The following is a 14,177-nucleotide window of genomic DNA, read 5'->3' as shown; positions in this document are numbered from 1 at the left end:
ACATATACTTTTGCTCGCCTTAAAAGCTCAGCAAAGGCCCAGCAGAAGTGGGGGAGAGATAACAAGCCCACAGAGCAGGATGTTAGGCAAGAAGCAGAGAAGCTCCATGTGATACTTCAGACCTTGCACCCAAACAGCCACAGACCCAGAGGCACAGCGAGGGGCTTTCTGGCTGCTGTGCCCTGTTATAACCCACCTACGGAAGCTGAGCAGACCTTGTGGTCCTGGTGTGAGTGAGATGTGTGAAAATAAACAAGCAAGGTTTGAAGAGAGGAAAGATCCCCATAGATCCAACATCTTCAGCCTACATAGATCTAAAACTTGAAAGCGTGAAACATCCCTCAAATCACTGGTCTTCAGGAAGAGTGTGGTGCTCCAAGTGAAGCATTCCTGGGCTCGTCTTCATTCAGCCAATGCCACAACACTGAAAAAAACCAAAAAAATAGGGGGGGGGAAAAAGCATTCCAGCACTTCTGAGTTTCCTAGCAACTTCCCGAAACAAATTTGGTCCACAGAAGGCTAATGCAGGAGTGGCTGGATGGCTACTTTGCCTGAGAACCAGGAATGGAGCTTAGCAGGCAGTTGACAGTACTCATGTCTGTCTGTCTGTTTGTCAGCCGTTTCACACGGTGCTAGAAAAGCATCAGCTAAACAAGGCCCTGGTAGAAGAATTAAAACTGATCAGCCCCTCACTATCTCCACAGCACAGGGCTGCCAGGGTGGCCCAGCAGTTGCCTGCACTGCCCACAGCTGTGACGAGAGAAACGCAGGGCAGGAGCAGCCACGATGCCAACAGATGCAAGAGCTGAGGTGCACCAACAGCAGCTGGCCCTGCTGGGGCACAGCTTCCTGCCCTGCCTCTGCCACCTACCCAAATACCACACAGACATTATGGTTGAGCAAATAAAGACATGAGCCAACAGGGGCACGAGGATGGGTAGGTGTCAGGGAATTGCACAGGAAGGGAAAACATCAGGAAGGTTTCCATGTGTTGTATGGGAAGAGCATCCTGTTTTGAAGGGCAGGTATTCTGGGGGTGGCACTGAGGTGCTTTGCTACAGCCAAGAGACAAAGTCAGCGAATCCAACTCCAGCAGCACTCGTGCCATCTCTCTGCTCTCACAAGGCACACACTGGCCCTTCCAACCCCCACATTCTGGAGGTGGCACATACTGACACGACTCCTAAAGGCCACTGCCTTCTTCTCTCTTCAATGGGAGCAAAGCAGCTCCAGCAGCGACACTGAGGCCAGCAGTGAGCCAGGTCCTGAGCCCTGTGCCAGGGCAGCACTCACTCCTGGCACACCCACACTCCCCACTGCCTAATTTAAAATAATTCATTATTTTAAAGAATATAATTCTAAGTGCCTTTGCTCTTCTTCTTCTTTTCACTCTGGATTCAGGCTGAGCCAGGCTGGCAGTCCTGGAGGATGGGAGGGCAACACAGCCGCAGGTTGCGGCAGTGAGAGGGTGCTTGACCTGAGACTTAAAAGGGGAACCCAAGGTTTACAGACAGCAGCACCCCATGGATGAGAAAAAGAAGCTTTATTTCCAAGGAAACTGGACACTCAAGAAAAAAACATTTAAAAAATCATGACGTGTACTGGGTAGGGATTTTTCTAAGGAACAACAATTGCCACGTGCTCAAGGGCAAAAGGCTCAAAGCCTTCATCTAGCTTCCTCCTCCATGCAGTCACCCACAGCTCCCCGCTATCAGCAGCACTGCCAAGTTCTAGGCTGTGTACTGAAGTAATTATCAAAATATTTAGGCCATGGAGAGCTATCTCTCTCCCTTGCCACATCAATACAGTCATGGCCTGGCAGAGCACAGGACTTCAGCACGGATGGAGCATCACACATTTCTTGAGTTTAAAGTGAACATCGAACTTAAAGTTCAAGCAGGTTTAATGTTGTTGGGCCACTGCTCTCTAAGTAAAGGAGCAGTGCCTTCCTGTTCCTCTTCCCTCCCCAGCTAAAATATTTAAGAAACCCCCTCAATTATTCTAAGGGACAAGACCATGATTTGAGCCTACTGTTGGGTTTTGGGTTTTTGGATCTGGGGGTTTTTTTGTGGCCAATCTGCTTAAACTCCCCCCCCCTTTTTTTTTTCCTTCCTCCTTTCTTTTTTTGAAAGTTAACTCAGCAGATTAACATCTCTCTGTGACACCCTTTCCAGGAATTACAAGTTAAATCATAGAATCACAGAGTGGTTTGGGTTAGAAGGGACCTTAAAGGTCATCTAGTTCCTACCTCCTGCTATGGGCAGAGAAAGCTCCCACTAGATGAGGTTGCTCAGAGCCCCATCCAACTTGGCCTTGAACACTTCCAGGGATGGGGCAGCCACAGTTTCTCTGGGTAACCTGTGCCAGGGCCTCACCACCCTCACAAGGAAGAATTTCTTCTGTGTATCTAAATCTAAACCTACTCCCTCATGAATCGAACAGACCAGAGATGAACCTGAGTCACTTGAGCCAACCCATGCAAAACCAGAGCAGTGCAGGTTGGGGTGACAAGCAGAGTGGTCTGCAAGTGACAGGGACACTCTTGTGCCTCCGTTGCTGTGACAGCCAGGCTTCTAAGGCAGCTGCACAACATCCAACAATTAGTCTTTTATTACCCAAATTTCAAAACAACATTTCTAGCCCGTAGCATGTACAGCACTAACACCACCACAACAGATCAGACAACCCAAATTCAGCTTTTTAAGCGTATCTTAGAGAAGAAAGGAGAACAACAACAGAAAAGACACGCTTGTGACTCGCTGTGGCCCGGGGCTCAGTAGGATCTTCGGGAGCCGTTTGAAGCCAAGTTTAAGTGAACAAACCCCTTTTCCACGGTGCTGGGGGCTGTGGGCAGCCTGTCCCACCCTGTGAAGGGGAAAGCCTTATCGGGGAGCCAATGACCCATCAGCATGTGCTGGTGAGGGGAGATAGTGCTTCACAAGAGGCCTGAGAGCAGCAAAACAATCCATCATGAGAAAGGCAGCGAGTCCCCGGGGCTTCCTCCAGCAGAGCACAGGCATCTGCAAGATCCTGTCCATCCCCTGCCAACTCGTGAGTTCTCAATGCCCAGAAGAGCCCTCATGCATCTATTCCTGCTGACACTAATGCAACTACCTGCTACAGTGAATCCTGCAGTTAATGGGTTTTGCAGGACTGAGATGTGATTCAGTGGCTCCAAGCGCTCGCCCACGGCAGCCGGCACTGCTGCCTCTGCCTGAGCACCTGCACAGCCCCGAGAGCAGCTCACGGGAGTGCCACTGCCACTTCTTCCTCCCTGCACTCACAAACAGATGTCAACCCTGAACCACTAAGCCACAGCTATACATTGTATCAATTGTATCTCAGGTGTTTTCAAGAAAAATAACTGTGGGGTTTTTTAAGGCAGTATGAAAAGTGACTGATTTAGGAAGTTTTACAGGCTCAGAACCCTGGAAGGGCTGCAGACTCCCCAGGCTGGCACACACTGATCACAGTCCTGCCTGCTGGCCTAATGATGGATTAAGATCATCGACTTAACGAGCTTGGATGAGGTGGGTAACAAAGCATGGTTGGCGCGCAGCACGGGGCTATCTGTGGGCTGCCGTCACAACATCCTAATCGTACCTGCTGGACTCACCAAGACCAACAACCTTAAGAGAATGAGAACTAGAAAGAAACAGTTTCTCCCCACCCCTCCTACGTTTCAGCTTAATCACCCTCTGCAAGTTTTTCTGTTTCCTCATACAACCAGGTCCTCTTTTGCTGAAAAAAGACTTTGCATAAAATTTGAGAAACCCCAGTAGTTTCTGCTGGGTGCAGGTTTCTTAAGGTCTGCTGCTGTACAATTCAGACTCCACTATAGATTTCATTATTTTTAATTAATATGTATTTAAATAAAGCATGTCCTACTTTGTAAACAGTGTCAAGACAGTTCAATTTTGCTCAACTGAGTGCACAAGGAGCCCAAGACACAGCTCCCTAACAGCGTTCTGTGGGGCTAGGAACACCCCAAAATAACCATCGCCCAGCCAAGCCCTCCTTTCTCCTGCTCAAACCTGGCCTCATAAAACAAAATCTACTAAAACCAGCACATTTTTTCATCTCTCCACATTTGAATTTCTCCCAGGTCAGCCTCTCAGTGTACAAATCCCGTCCTTTTGCATTGCTCAGGCCCTGCAGAACGAGGTACAACATATGGTATGTAGGGCAGGATGCAGGCACAGGGAGATTATATCACCTCCCCACGCTTCCGTGTGTGGAAAAGGGTGGAAGAAAGGCAGGAACTTCATTCAAACATCCTGAAACTCTCAGAGCCATATAAACACTCAGACTTGCTCTAAGCAATGGCTTTTGTGAGAAGAGCAAACTTGACTCTTTAAAGTGTCTACAAGAGAATGGTTCAAATTGTTTGCTGAATCCTGGCCACCTCCGTTCCCCTTGAGCACAAGCGGGTTAGTTCATCTGTTGGGGCTTTTTTGGCAGCTGAGCAGAACATGAGGGCAAGACCCTTCTTTTGCATCCCATCTTATACTCATCCCCACCTAGGGCAGTGCTCCAGATGTGAAAAGATAAAGGAAGACAACATGCAGGTTAAACCTTAGCATGGAGGGAAACTGTGTCTCTGCAACAATGCTACTGGCTATTACCTCAAAGAAGGCTTTATAGTACAGGGCACTCAAACAATTTGAGATTCTTAAATGAACAAACTCTCGCACACAAACTCTTCAAAACCCAACCATGTCCATTTGCCAGCCGGAATGGAGAAAAGGTGTCAAGGAGATCAAAGCAGATGGAGAATTAAAATGTTACTAAGAAGAATAAAATAGCTTTTTGATTTCTGGCACACCACCCCAATCAACAGTGTTAAAACACCTCAAAAGCAGACAGTTGCCTGAATATACTGTACAGATGAAGTGAACTTCTAGTTATAAACAAGTGGTTTTCACTGGGTTATTTACATTCTCATTTGGGTCAAAGAGGGGATGAAAGGAGCTGAAAGTAGCTGGAGATGTTATTGCCTGACAGGCTGACATCCTTAGCCTGACAGTGTTATTGTTGGGGTGAGGCTGGAGTTAATAGCTGAGCCATTCAGATATAACAACAGACTTAAAGTAGCTTTATTCCGAAAGTTACCACTTTGGTATGTTTAACCTATTTAAAATAGAAAGTATTTAAACAATTATTCTTCCAAGCTTTTGTTTATCTCAGAATCCAATTACCTTATTTTACAATGTTTACCTTGTTCCTGTCATTGCTTGAGAAACCTGAGCAAATATAAGCACGGAATTATCCAGGAGAAGAGCGAATGTTGCTGTATACAAACAGGTTTCCAGCTCGCCACACCAAGCAAAATGGTAACAGAAGGGCTGATTTCTACTGGTGCTACTTTCAGAAGGACAACTATAGTAGGGATTTAAATATGATTTTTAGGAATTGTTTTTTCTTAGAAGACGGGATCCTTTACCAAAGACTTCCACTCAGTGGATAATTAGCACCCAGTTTTTCAGAGAGTTTCTGTCAAATAATTCAAAAGAAACGAGAAACAAACACTCCAAATCCCAGGGCATGGCAGTAAACCACCTCTGTCCCGATCTGGCCCCCAGTTCTCTTCCTGGTCTTCTCTTCACTCACAACTTATTTCTCAATTCTGCAAGGGTAATACCTTCTTAAATGATCTAATGAGACCATCGAACACCAGCTGCCCAACAGCTAATACCCACCCCCAGTTCCAAACTATGTCTGCAACGCAGGTGTGCCAAGGAGCCTGGATCCTCAGCCTGCTCCTCCAACACCCCTCCTCGCTCAGCTACTGAGGAGACGGGGCATTTCAGAGCCGTGGACAGCACGAACGCTGGTGCTTTGGAGTGCAAAGTACAGGGAATCTGGTCTTTGAAACCCTCATCCCTAAATATCGAGGTTAAACATTCATAGCACTGGACGTGTCCCCACAGTCAAGGAGCTGGGCTCCTCTTCGCCCTCCAAGTTCCCTGCCGGCGAGGACCGCAGGGACACAAATCATGTTACCCCTGGAGGCTCACGAAACTTGGGACACAGCCCTGGAACTGCCGACTTCCAAGAAACCTCCCTCCATTCATTGTACCGACGGGCTTGGCAGGGAACGCCTGCTCTCTTTACAAAAGCATCGCTCTGAAAACGGGCGATTCAGAGCGGGTGGCTGGGGGCGAGGAGGGGTGAGGAAAGATGAAAAAAAAAAGTGCTTCTTTCCCTCCTTTCCCCTGCCCCGAGCGCTGCGCTCCCACACTCCAACTCACTCTGTGTCCCCGTCCCTTTACTCGCGACTAACGGGATGCGCGGAGCCGGCCCCGGGAGCGGCTCCCCCGCAGCACCGCAGCAGGCTCCGGGTGCGTTCAGCGAGCGGAGCCCGCACCGAACCCCGGACTGCGGGGCCGCAGGTGCTTCCCCCCCGCCCGGAGCCCCCGCCGCACACCCACCTTGTAAACTTTGCCGAAGGCGCCGTCTCCCAGCTCCCCTACCACCTCCCACACCTCGCCGGGGTCCAGGTCCCGGCGGACGTGCTCGTACTCCTTGGAGCGGCGCTTTTCGAAGGCGGAGAGGCGCAGGATGCGGCGGAAATTGGCGAAAGCCATGCCGGAGGGGGCTACCGAGGAGCCGCGGGGAGCTGCCGGCAGCCGCCTCCCGCTCCCGGGGGAGGACGGAGCCGCTGCGCGCCCGGGGAGCGGCGAGGCGGGACCGGAGCCGCCCCCAGCCGCGCACATGGAGCCGGGGCCGCTCCACCTGCTGGGCTGGGCCGGCCGGGACAGAACCATTGGCCGCCCGCGCCCTCCGCCCGCCCGGCACCGCCCCGACGGGGACCGCCCCGACCGGCACGGCTCGGCCCGGCTGCGGCTCAGCACCGCCCGTCTCGGCACAGCTGAGCTCGGGTACGGCCCGGCATGGAACGGCTCAGCTCGGCTCAGCTCAGCCGGGCCAAGGTCCGCCCCGTCGGCCCGGCCCGGCTCGGCTCAGCCCAGCTACAGCCCGGCACCGCCCGGCTTGGCTCAGCCGGGGCAGGTCCGCCTAGGCGGGCATGGCTCAGCCGCAGCACGGCTCTACCTGTCCCGTCTCAGCCAGGGAATAGCAGCGGGCCATGGCATAGCCCGGCTCGGTTCGGCCGCTCTGCTGAGCGAGGCAGAGGGTCCCCAATCCCCCCCGGCTGCTCACGCCGCTCCATGCAAACACCGGGACAGCCGGGCAGGGAAGGACCGAGCGGTCCTCATCCCCGTGCCCAGCCCGCAGCATCCCCTGGGCTGCTCTGCCTCGTGGGCTGCGCCGCGGGGTCCGAGCAGAGGCACGTCCCCACATGGAAAATCCTAATCCCGAACTGCCTTGGCAACAGAGGCACGTTTCCTGCTCCCCCCGGTTCGTCTCCCGGGAAAACAGACAAACACAACTGTTTTCAAAACTCCCAGAAGCGGGAATTTGAGTGTATCCTCACGCTGCGCACCTGCCATCCGCTTGTTTTAGGGAAGATGAGACCCGGTTGGTGTCGAGTGGGAAATTCACATCTTCTCCATGGTGACACTTCAAATCCTCTGGAAAACTGACTTGAAATCCAGTATGGAATGGGGACACCTAGGGGAATGCCCCGGCGGTGCAGCCCCGCTTCCTATCGGCTCTGCATTTCCCGCGGGGATCGGGGGTGGATGGCTGTCCTTGCACACCCCACAGACACCTGCACCGCCCACACGCCGGGTGTGTTTTGCCCCTTGTCATCTTTCTTTTTAAAAAATAGGTTCATCCTGGCATGGTCAGCCCTCACGTTTATATTGGGAGTTTCCCAGTACCAATGCTTGAATTTAAAACTCAGTTCCTCCACTATGCTCGTGGTGAGGCGCTGGCACAGGTTGCCCGGAGAAGTTATGGATACCCCATCCCTGGAAATGTTCAAGGCCAGGTTGAGTGGGGCTTTTAGCAACCTGTTCTAGTGAAAAGTGTCCCTGCCCATGGCAGAGGGTTGGAATGAGATGAGCTTTAAGGTCCCTTCCAACCCAAACCCTTCTGGGATTTGATTATGATTCTACTATTCCTGGAAATTTGTGGCCGAGAATTGCAACTTTCTTGAAACCACTTCCATATCCACCTATTTCTTTCCTTCTCCCCACTGAGTTGTAGGAAAAACAAACTGCAAATGCAAAATACATCCCTGAAACAGAAAGAAGTTGAAAAATATTGAGTACTTTTTTCCCACCTAATTTCATGGAGTTTGGATTTGATCTGACAGGACATGAGGATTTAGCAGTACTGGAGTAAGAACAGAGTAGAATAGAATCAGAGCAGCTACTTTCAGAGTTTTGTGCTGTGAGGGGTAATTTCCACGGCACTAATACTGTTTCACTGGTCTTCCACCAGATCTCAGCCAAATGAGATGAAGCTGGATTTTGGGTGTTTTCTGCAGCACCTGTGTGTAGATGAAGCACTATTTGTTGTCAATAGGAAACACTGTGGCACTGGCAGAGTATTTCCAGCTCATTGATGCTCATTGAAAGAATTACCTCTGCAGTAAATATTCCTGAACACGAGATTGGCACTAATGCTCTAAAATTACAGGCCCTGTGTACTGTTTTGAAAAGCGTTACACAGAAAGCTGCATCACTTGGGACTTAAAACCAGAGATCACAGACATTACAAATATTGCACTTCAGATGTTCCAACAACGGCAGCACCCTGTAATACTAATTAACCAGCAGCTTGGTTAATATAAGGGCTTGGCAATTCCCCAGAAAGCTTTCAGACACAGCACGTATCACCGTGTCCTCCCTGCTCCTGGCTGCTCTGGAAGGTGACACAACCTGGCTACTCCTGCATCGTATTCTGAAATATGTGGGGCTCAGGAGACTGTGCTGAGCCACCGAGATGCATTTCAGCTCTCACTGAAGATACTTCTTTCCCCTCCCCCCTTCCATTGCCTCTTTCCCTGTTTGTGAGACAGACAAAGGTCCAAGAGCCTACAAACCCTGTTTGATTTTATGGTATTCCTGTCCCCCATGTTGCAGCAGCGTGTGAAGCCTCCGGGTCCAGCTCACCAGTGCTGTACAAACACGATAACCAGGTCCTGGCACAGCGAGCAGAAAATCGATGTAGGAAAAACCCCGGCCACTGATGCAGGAGATCCTTACAGCTGTGCAAGCAAGATGCCAGGAACAAGGAGGGCAAGAGGGGATTTCAGGCTCACTGAAGCTAATTCCTGAGTAGTGCAGCAACCTCTCGTGTAATCCTTTCCATAACATGACCGTGCTCCATGTTAGAAAGCAGCTGGGTTTCTTGCCAAGAGTGTTCTCCACATGAGGCCGTTTGCAACCCCTCATCCACAGGTTCACCATTTCCCCACCTCATGCCTGCAGTTCTTCAGTCTCTTGTCATGTCTTTGCAAGATCCCATGGTGCTCCAGCTCAAATGATCCCTCTTCCATGGGTTTCCCTCACTGACAGAATCAGATCAGGCTGCATATTTTTTTAGCAGCCAGGAGCAGTTTGTCCTCTGTGTTTGCACCTGGGGAAGTTTGACTGAAATTCTGGATCTGGAGGTTTGGCTCTTCCTCTGCACTGGAGAAGATTAAATAGGACTAAAGATAATTGTTACTGGATCATGAATTAAAAGTGATAGCTACAAAAGAAAAATGGTTACTTTTTTCAGTGTTTCTGGTTTGTTCGAAAAGTCCTTTTTTCCTTCAGGTGTGGGGTAGAAAAGAAGAAGACAGGAAAAGAAGACAGGAAAAGCAGACAGGAAAAGAAGAGAGGCAGACAATAATAAGCACTTTTCCATTGCCTCTGTGCAGAAATCACATGACTCTCTCATAAATCAGCCCATCTATTAATACTGTTCTATGAATTCTGAGCACTATCTCGTGTCTGTTCCTGTGTGTTAATTGCCTGTGCAACCTGTCAGGGAGCAGTGGGCATTTAAAATAAAATAAATCCTGCTAATTATTGCTCTCAGCTTTGTGCAGGCGATGCCTGAGAGGCTCACTGCTCTCCTGATCTTCAGTTTGTATTGCTTTCTCCGTGACATGACTGACCTGAATAAGGATCAGATCATGCTGCTGTTCAACTCACTGGACTGAAACGTGAGGGGGAGGATTATATTAATGAGTTCTGTGTGGTGCTTTGCATCCTCCTGTCCCACTGACTGCACACCCTGCAGGTTCCTGGAGTTGGTACAGGGACACCCACACCCTCCAACACCCCATAATGGGAATCGGCTCATTGGAGCTGATCTTTACTCACAGTGTGCAAGGATTGGAGAAGGTCCCTGGGTCTGGATGTGTCCTGCAATGCTGCTGCACTGAAGAGGAAGCAGGAAAAGAGCAGTTGCCCTGTTAGTACCAACCTTGCTCCTCTGGGATAAATTGAACTCTGGACCTGTTGCCGGGTAGGAACCATCTTAACACTCCTCCCAGCTCATGCTGTCCCTCTTAGCAAGGAGTTCAAAAACGAAGCCCTCAGGTGTGGGGAAGCCCTACCTGAGGGGAAGAGAGCTGAATGTCTGTTTTCACCCATTGTTTTTTGCTGCCTGGTTGGTGCAGTGCCAGTGCCCTTCTTCAGCCTGCCCGGCATCACCTACAGCCCCACCTGGGGAGGGGCTGTGCCATCTCGGGGAAAGGCAGTGAGGATGCCAGGCTGCAGTGTGGGAGAGGAGTGGTAGAGCCAGGATTACCCCTGGAGCTCAGCCTTGCTGTTGGACATGACCTGCAGCTCTGCTCTGGATCAGGAGCCTGGCCAAGGGCCAACACTCAGGGCTGCTGCCCAGGGGACTCAGGGAGGAAGGAGAGAAGCCAACCACAGGGCATGTGGGAGGGATGGGAAAGGACCTCTTAAAGGAGGACACCGACCTGTTGGAGTGAGTCCAGAGGAGGCCACCAAGATGACTAGAGGGATGGAGAACCTCTCCTGCAAGAAAAGTCAGAGAAGTGGGATTGTTCAGCCTGGAGAAATTTCAGGGTGACCTAACTGTGGCCTTCCAGTACCTGAAAGGAGCCCAGAAGAAAGACGGAGACTATTTACAAGGGCCTGGAGTGACAGGACAAGATGGAATGGCTTCAACTGACAGAGAGTAGGTTTAGATTACATATTAGGAAGAAATTCCTTACTGTGATGGTGGTGAGGCCCTGGCACAGGTTGCCCAGAGGAGCTGTGGCTGCCCCATCCCTGGAAGTGTTCAAGGCCAGGTTGGATGGGGCTTGGAGCAACCTGGGATAGTGGAAGGTGTCCCTGCCCATGGCAGGGGGTGGAACTGGATGCTCTTTAAGATCCCTTCCAACCTAGGCCATTCTGTGGTTCTGTGACTCTATGAAAGCAGCTTTGCAGCACGGCTGGCTGTTGGTAGCTCTCACTGAACCCAGCCAGCAGCAGCTGGGAGGCTCCATGGCAGGAAGCACCAGGATTTTGGTATTTCCTGAGGGTGTGACAAGCTGGAGGTCACCTTTATTCTCTGGATGCAAGCACTGGTTGGTATTCCACATATTCTTTCCAAGCAGGAAATCAGTGCTTATCACGTGTTTCTAAATCTTTCTGCCCTGAAACAGAACCATCTCAAAAAGCAGTTCATCCATCAGCACATGGACCTGCCTTTCAACTGTTGGACATGGGTGTGAACAATATGATTAATTTGATTGGTTTTAATGAGTTTGGAGCCACAAGGTTTCTCTTCAACCCCATGAAAGAACATAGGAAGGTATTTAAGTGCTTTGATATATCTGGAGATGAGATCAAATTAGAGAAATTAAAGTCAGAAGAGAGGCCATGAAAATGTCCCTAAATTCAAAATTAATCCTTAGAATTAATTTGGTACTGCAGCTCACAGGTGATTCTCCCTTAACCTGGGGGTTTTTCTCATTCACCCCAGGGGCAAGGTCTTTGATGACTTACTGCACTGTCTGAATTAAAAATATTTTAACAGTAAGATATCAGCAGGAAGAAATAATTTTTGGGGTTAAACTGGGCATATTCCTCTGTCTGAGACTGTAATGGGAAGAGCTGGGCAGGACTGGGAGAAGGGCCTTTATCTAAGCCATTTTCTTCTGAGTTCATTTGTGGCTTGTCATTATTTTCCAAGCTCTCTGCAGTCCATTCTCAGGGCTGTGGCTGGGGGAGGTACCTTAGTGTGGTACACTTGGACTTGAAATTCCTTCGAGGACATTCCTAGAGCCATACTTGGCTCTGTGCCAGATATGAGAAGCTTGCTCTCTTCCTGTGATGGATCTTCATTTTGACCTTAAACCAGCTGCAGGTTCCCAGGAGAGTCTGTGTGGATTTCACCCATTCCCTGCAACCAGAAAGGGAGCAAAGCTGGTCACAACACCTCCCCTCCTTACAGAGGTGCAGGCACACCCCCCCCCCCCCCCCCCCCCCACCCCCCCACCCCACCCTTACCAATTTGCTGCTGCCACCAGCTCACCTTTGTCCCTGTCTGGTCGCTGCTCACTCAAATCCCCCCCTGCTCTCTGATTAATGATCTCCCGTAGTTACCAGTTAATCAGTCATTAACAGGCTGTAGATATCTCTGTCACAGCTCCACACCATCCTCATGACTTCCAGCATCTCAGCATGCTCTGGGAGCACATCGACCAAGACAGCCATCAGGAACCAAGGGAGATCACTTCACTTGCTCCTCCTTTCTGCTGCCAGCTTCCTGGGTTATGTCTTTATGGATAATCTCCTTTGTGTTCCACCACCAGTATCCTCTTTAATTATTTGTTACAGGCAGTTTTGTACCTCTCAGCCCTGCGGGCTTGCAGCCTATTCCCTGCGTGGTTTAGCGGGCAGCGAGGTATCAAAGCCTCCATCCTGTGGATAGTTCTCTAATGCCCTCACAATATTTTCCTGGAATGAGCTGTTCCAGCCCCAAGTTGCACTGTGCTTTCATCTCCAGGCTGCCTGGTTAAAAGCCACTTTAAGCAGGAGCAGTGTGGCTGTGACCCTGCCATGAAGGCACCTCCCTGCTCCCCCAGCCATGGGGTACCTCCAGATGTTGTGAATCACTCCAACATCTGCAAGTCATTAAAAAAGGCAGAGCAGCAGCCATGTGCCAGGGAGGTGCCCTATTAGCCTGTAACATATTCAGGATGAGCCTGAGGCAATCAGTTGGAATCAATTTCTCCTGAGTCAGTCGGGAAACAAGCAAGTTGGAGAAGGGGACAAGAGCCTGGACTTGGGGGTCTTTCTCTGAAATAACTCTTCCTGGTGGGCAGGCCTGCCCTACTAAGATGGGATCTATCTCCTCTCCAAAACTAGCAACTGAACTACAGGGAATTGGAGATATTTGAAGTTTTCTGCATTGACAAACAATAAGAGGAAGGGAATCATGAAGACCCTCCCTGCAGGACCAGCCTGCTCCTAACAAATTCATAAGAACCCTTTATCCACATGGGAACAACACAGCCTCACGCCTCTGACCCCCTGGGCTCAGCTTACACCCACCACAGAGATGCACCAAACTTGTAAAAGGCGAATAAATCACAGAGCTGCAGCAAAGCAATTCCTTTGCTCCAGGGTGAGCATGGGAGACTCATGTCTGAGAAGGAGGAAGGACTGATGCAAGCTGGACTTCACCCTCGTACCTCACAGCTCCCCCCAGGTCTAATCCTGATGCTGGCACTTTACCCACCACACTGCAATTGTTGTGTCTCGTTGGTGTTTTGGAGTGAAGCCGTTCCTCTGCTTTGCCTTTCCTCTGTGCTGCTGTTTGGCCACGTTCAGGCACACACGGAGCCAGGCTGGTTTGACATGGGGCAGACAGGGCTCTCTCCAAGGCTGGAGCCGCTCGCAGTGGCAGCTTTTGCTCCATATCCCCGCTCCGTGCTCCGGGCACGGGCAGCTCCCATCCTGCTGCCGCACTCGCGAGTAACAGCCCGACAACAGGAAACGCTGTTTGCTTTGTTAACGAAACCACCTAATTAAGGCCATGTGGAGAGAAAGCAAGAGAAACAGTTTCGTTTCTCTTGCTAAATATTGACTGTTTACCCTCTGGGCACAGCAGCCCAGTGAATTTATTTCCCCTCTCACCTTACACACAGCCCATCACACACCACGGAGCCTCCTCCAAGCTCGCTGCCATTGGAGTTCCCTTAATGAAGCAGCATGAGGGACTAATCAGATTAGAAAATTCCAGTCTCTGACCTCCCAGGAAGCAGGGTTTTGGCTTGTCTGTAGGGTGGCATCCCACCTCTCAGACCTTTGCAA

At 50.5% G+C, this 14,177-nt stretch overlaps 1 protein-coding gene across 1 annotated transcript in view; it reads right to left on the bottom strand.

Moving 5' to 3' along the window:
* STK10 (serine/threonine kinase 10) overlaps positions 1-6,648 on the bottom strand; it is a 46,765-nt gene extending 40,117 nt beyond the window's left edge. The window contains exon 1 of the mRNA XM_032703163.1: positions 6,432-6,648. Within this exon, the coding sequence (XP_032559054.1) occupies positions 6,432-6,587 (156 nt within the window). The 5' untranslated portion in view covers positions 6,588-6,648. The remainder of the gene's footprint in view (positions 1-6,431) is intronic.
* Positions 6,649-14,177: the final 7,529 nt, after the last annotated feature.

The sequence above is a fragment of the Chiroxiphia lanceolata genome, chromosome 15, assembly GCF_009829145.1.
Source record: "Chiroxiphia lanceolata isolate bChiLan1 chromosome 15, bChiLan1.pri, whole genome shotgun sequence".
NCBI lineage: Eukaryota > Metazoa > Chordata > Aves > Passeriformes > Pipridae > Chiroxiphia > Chiroxiphia lanceolata.
This window is presented reverse-complemented; position numbering and strand designations above follow the sequence as displayed.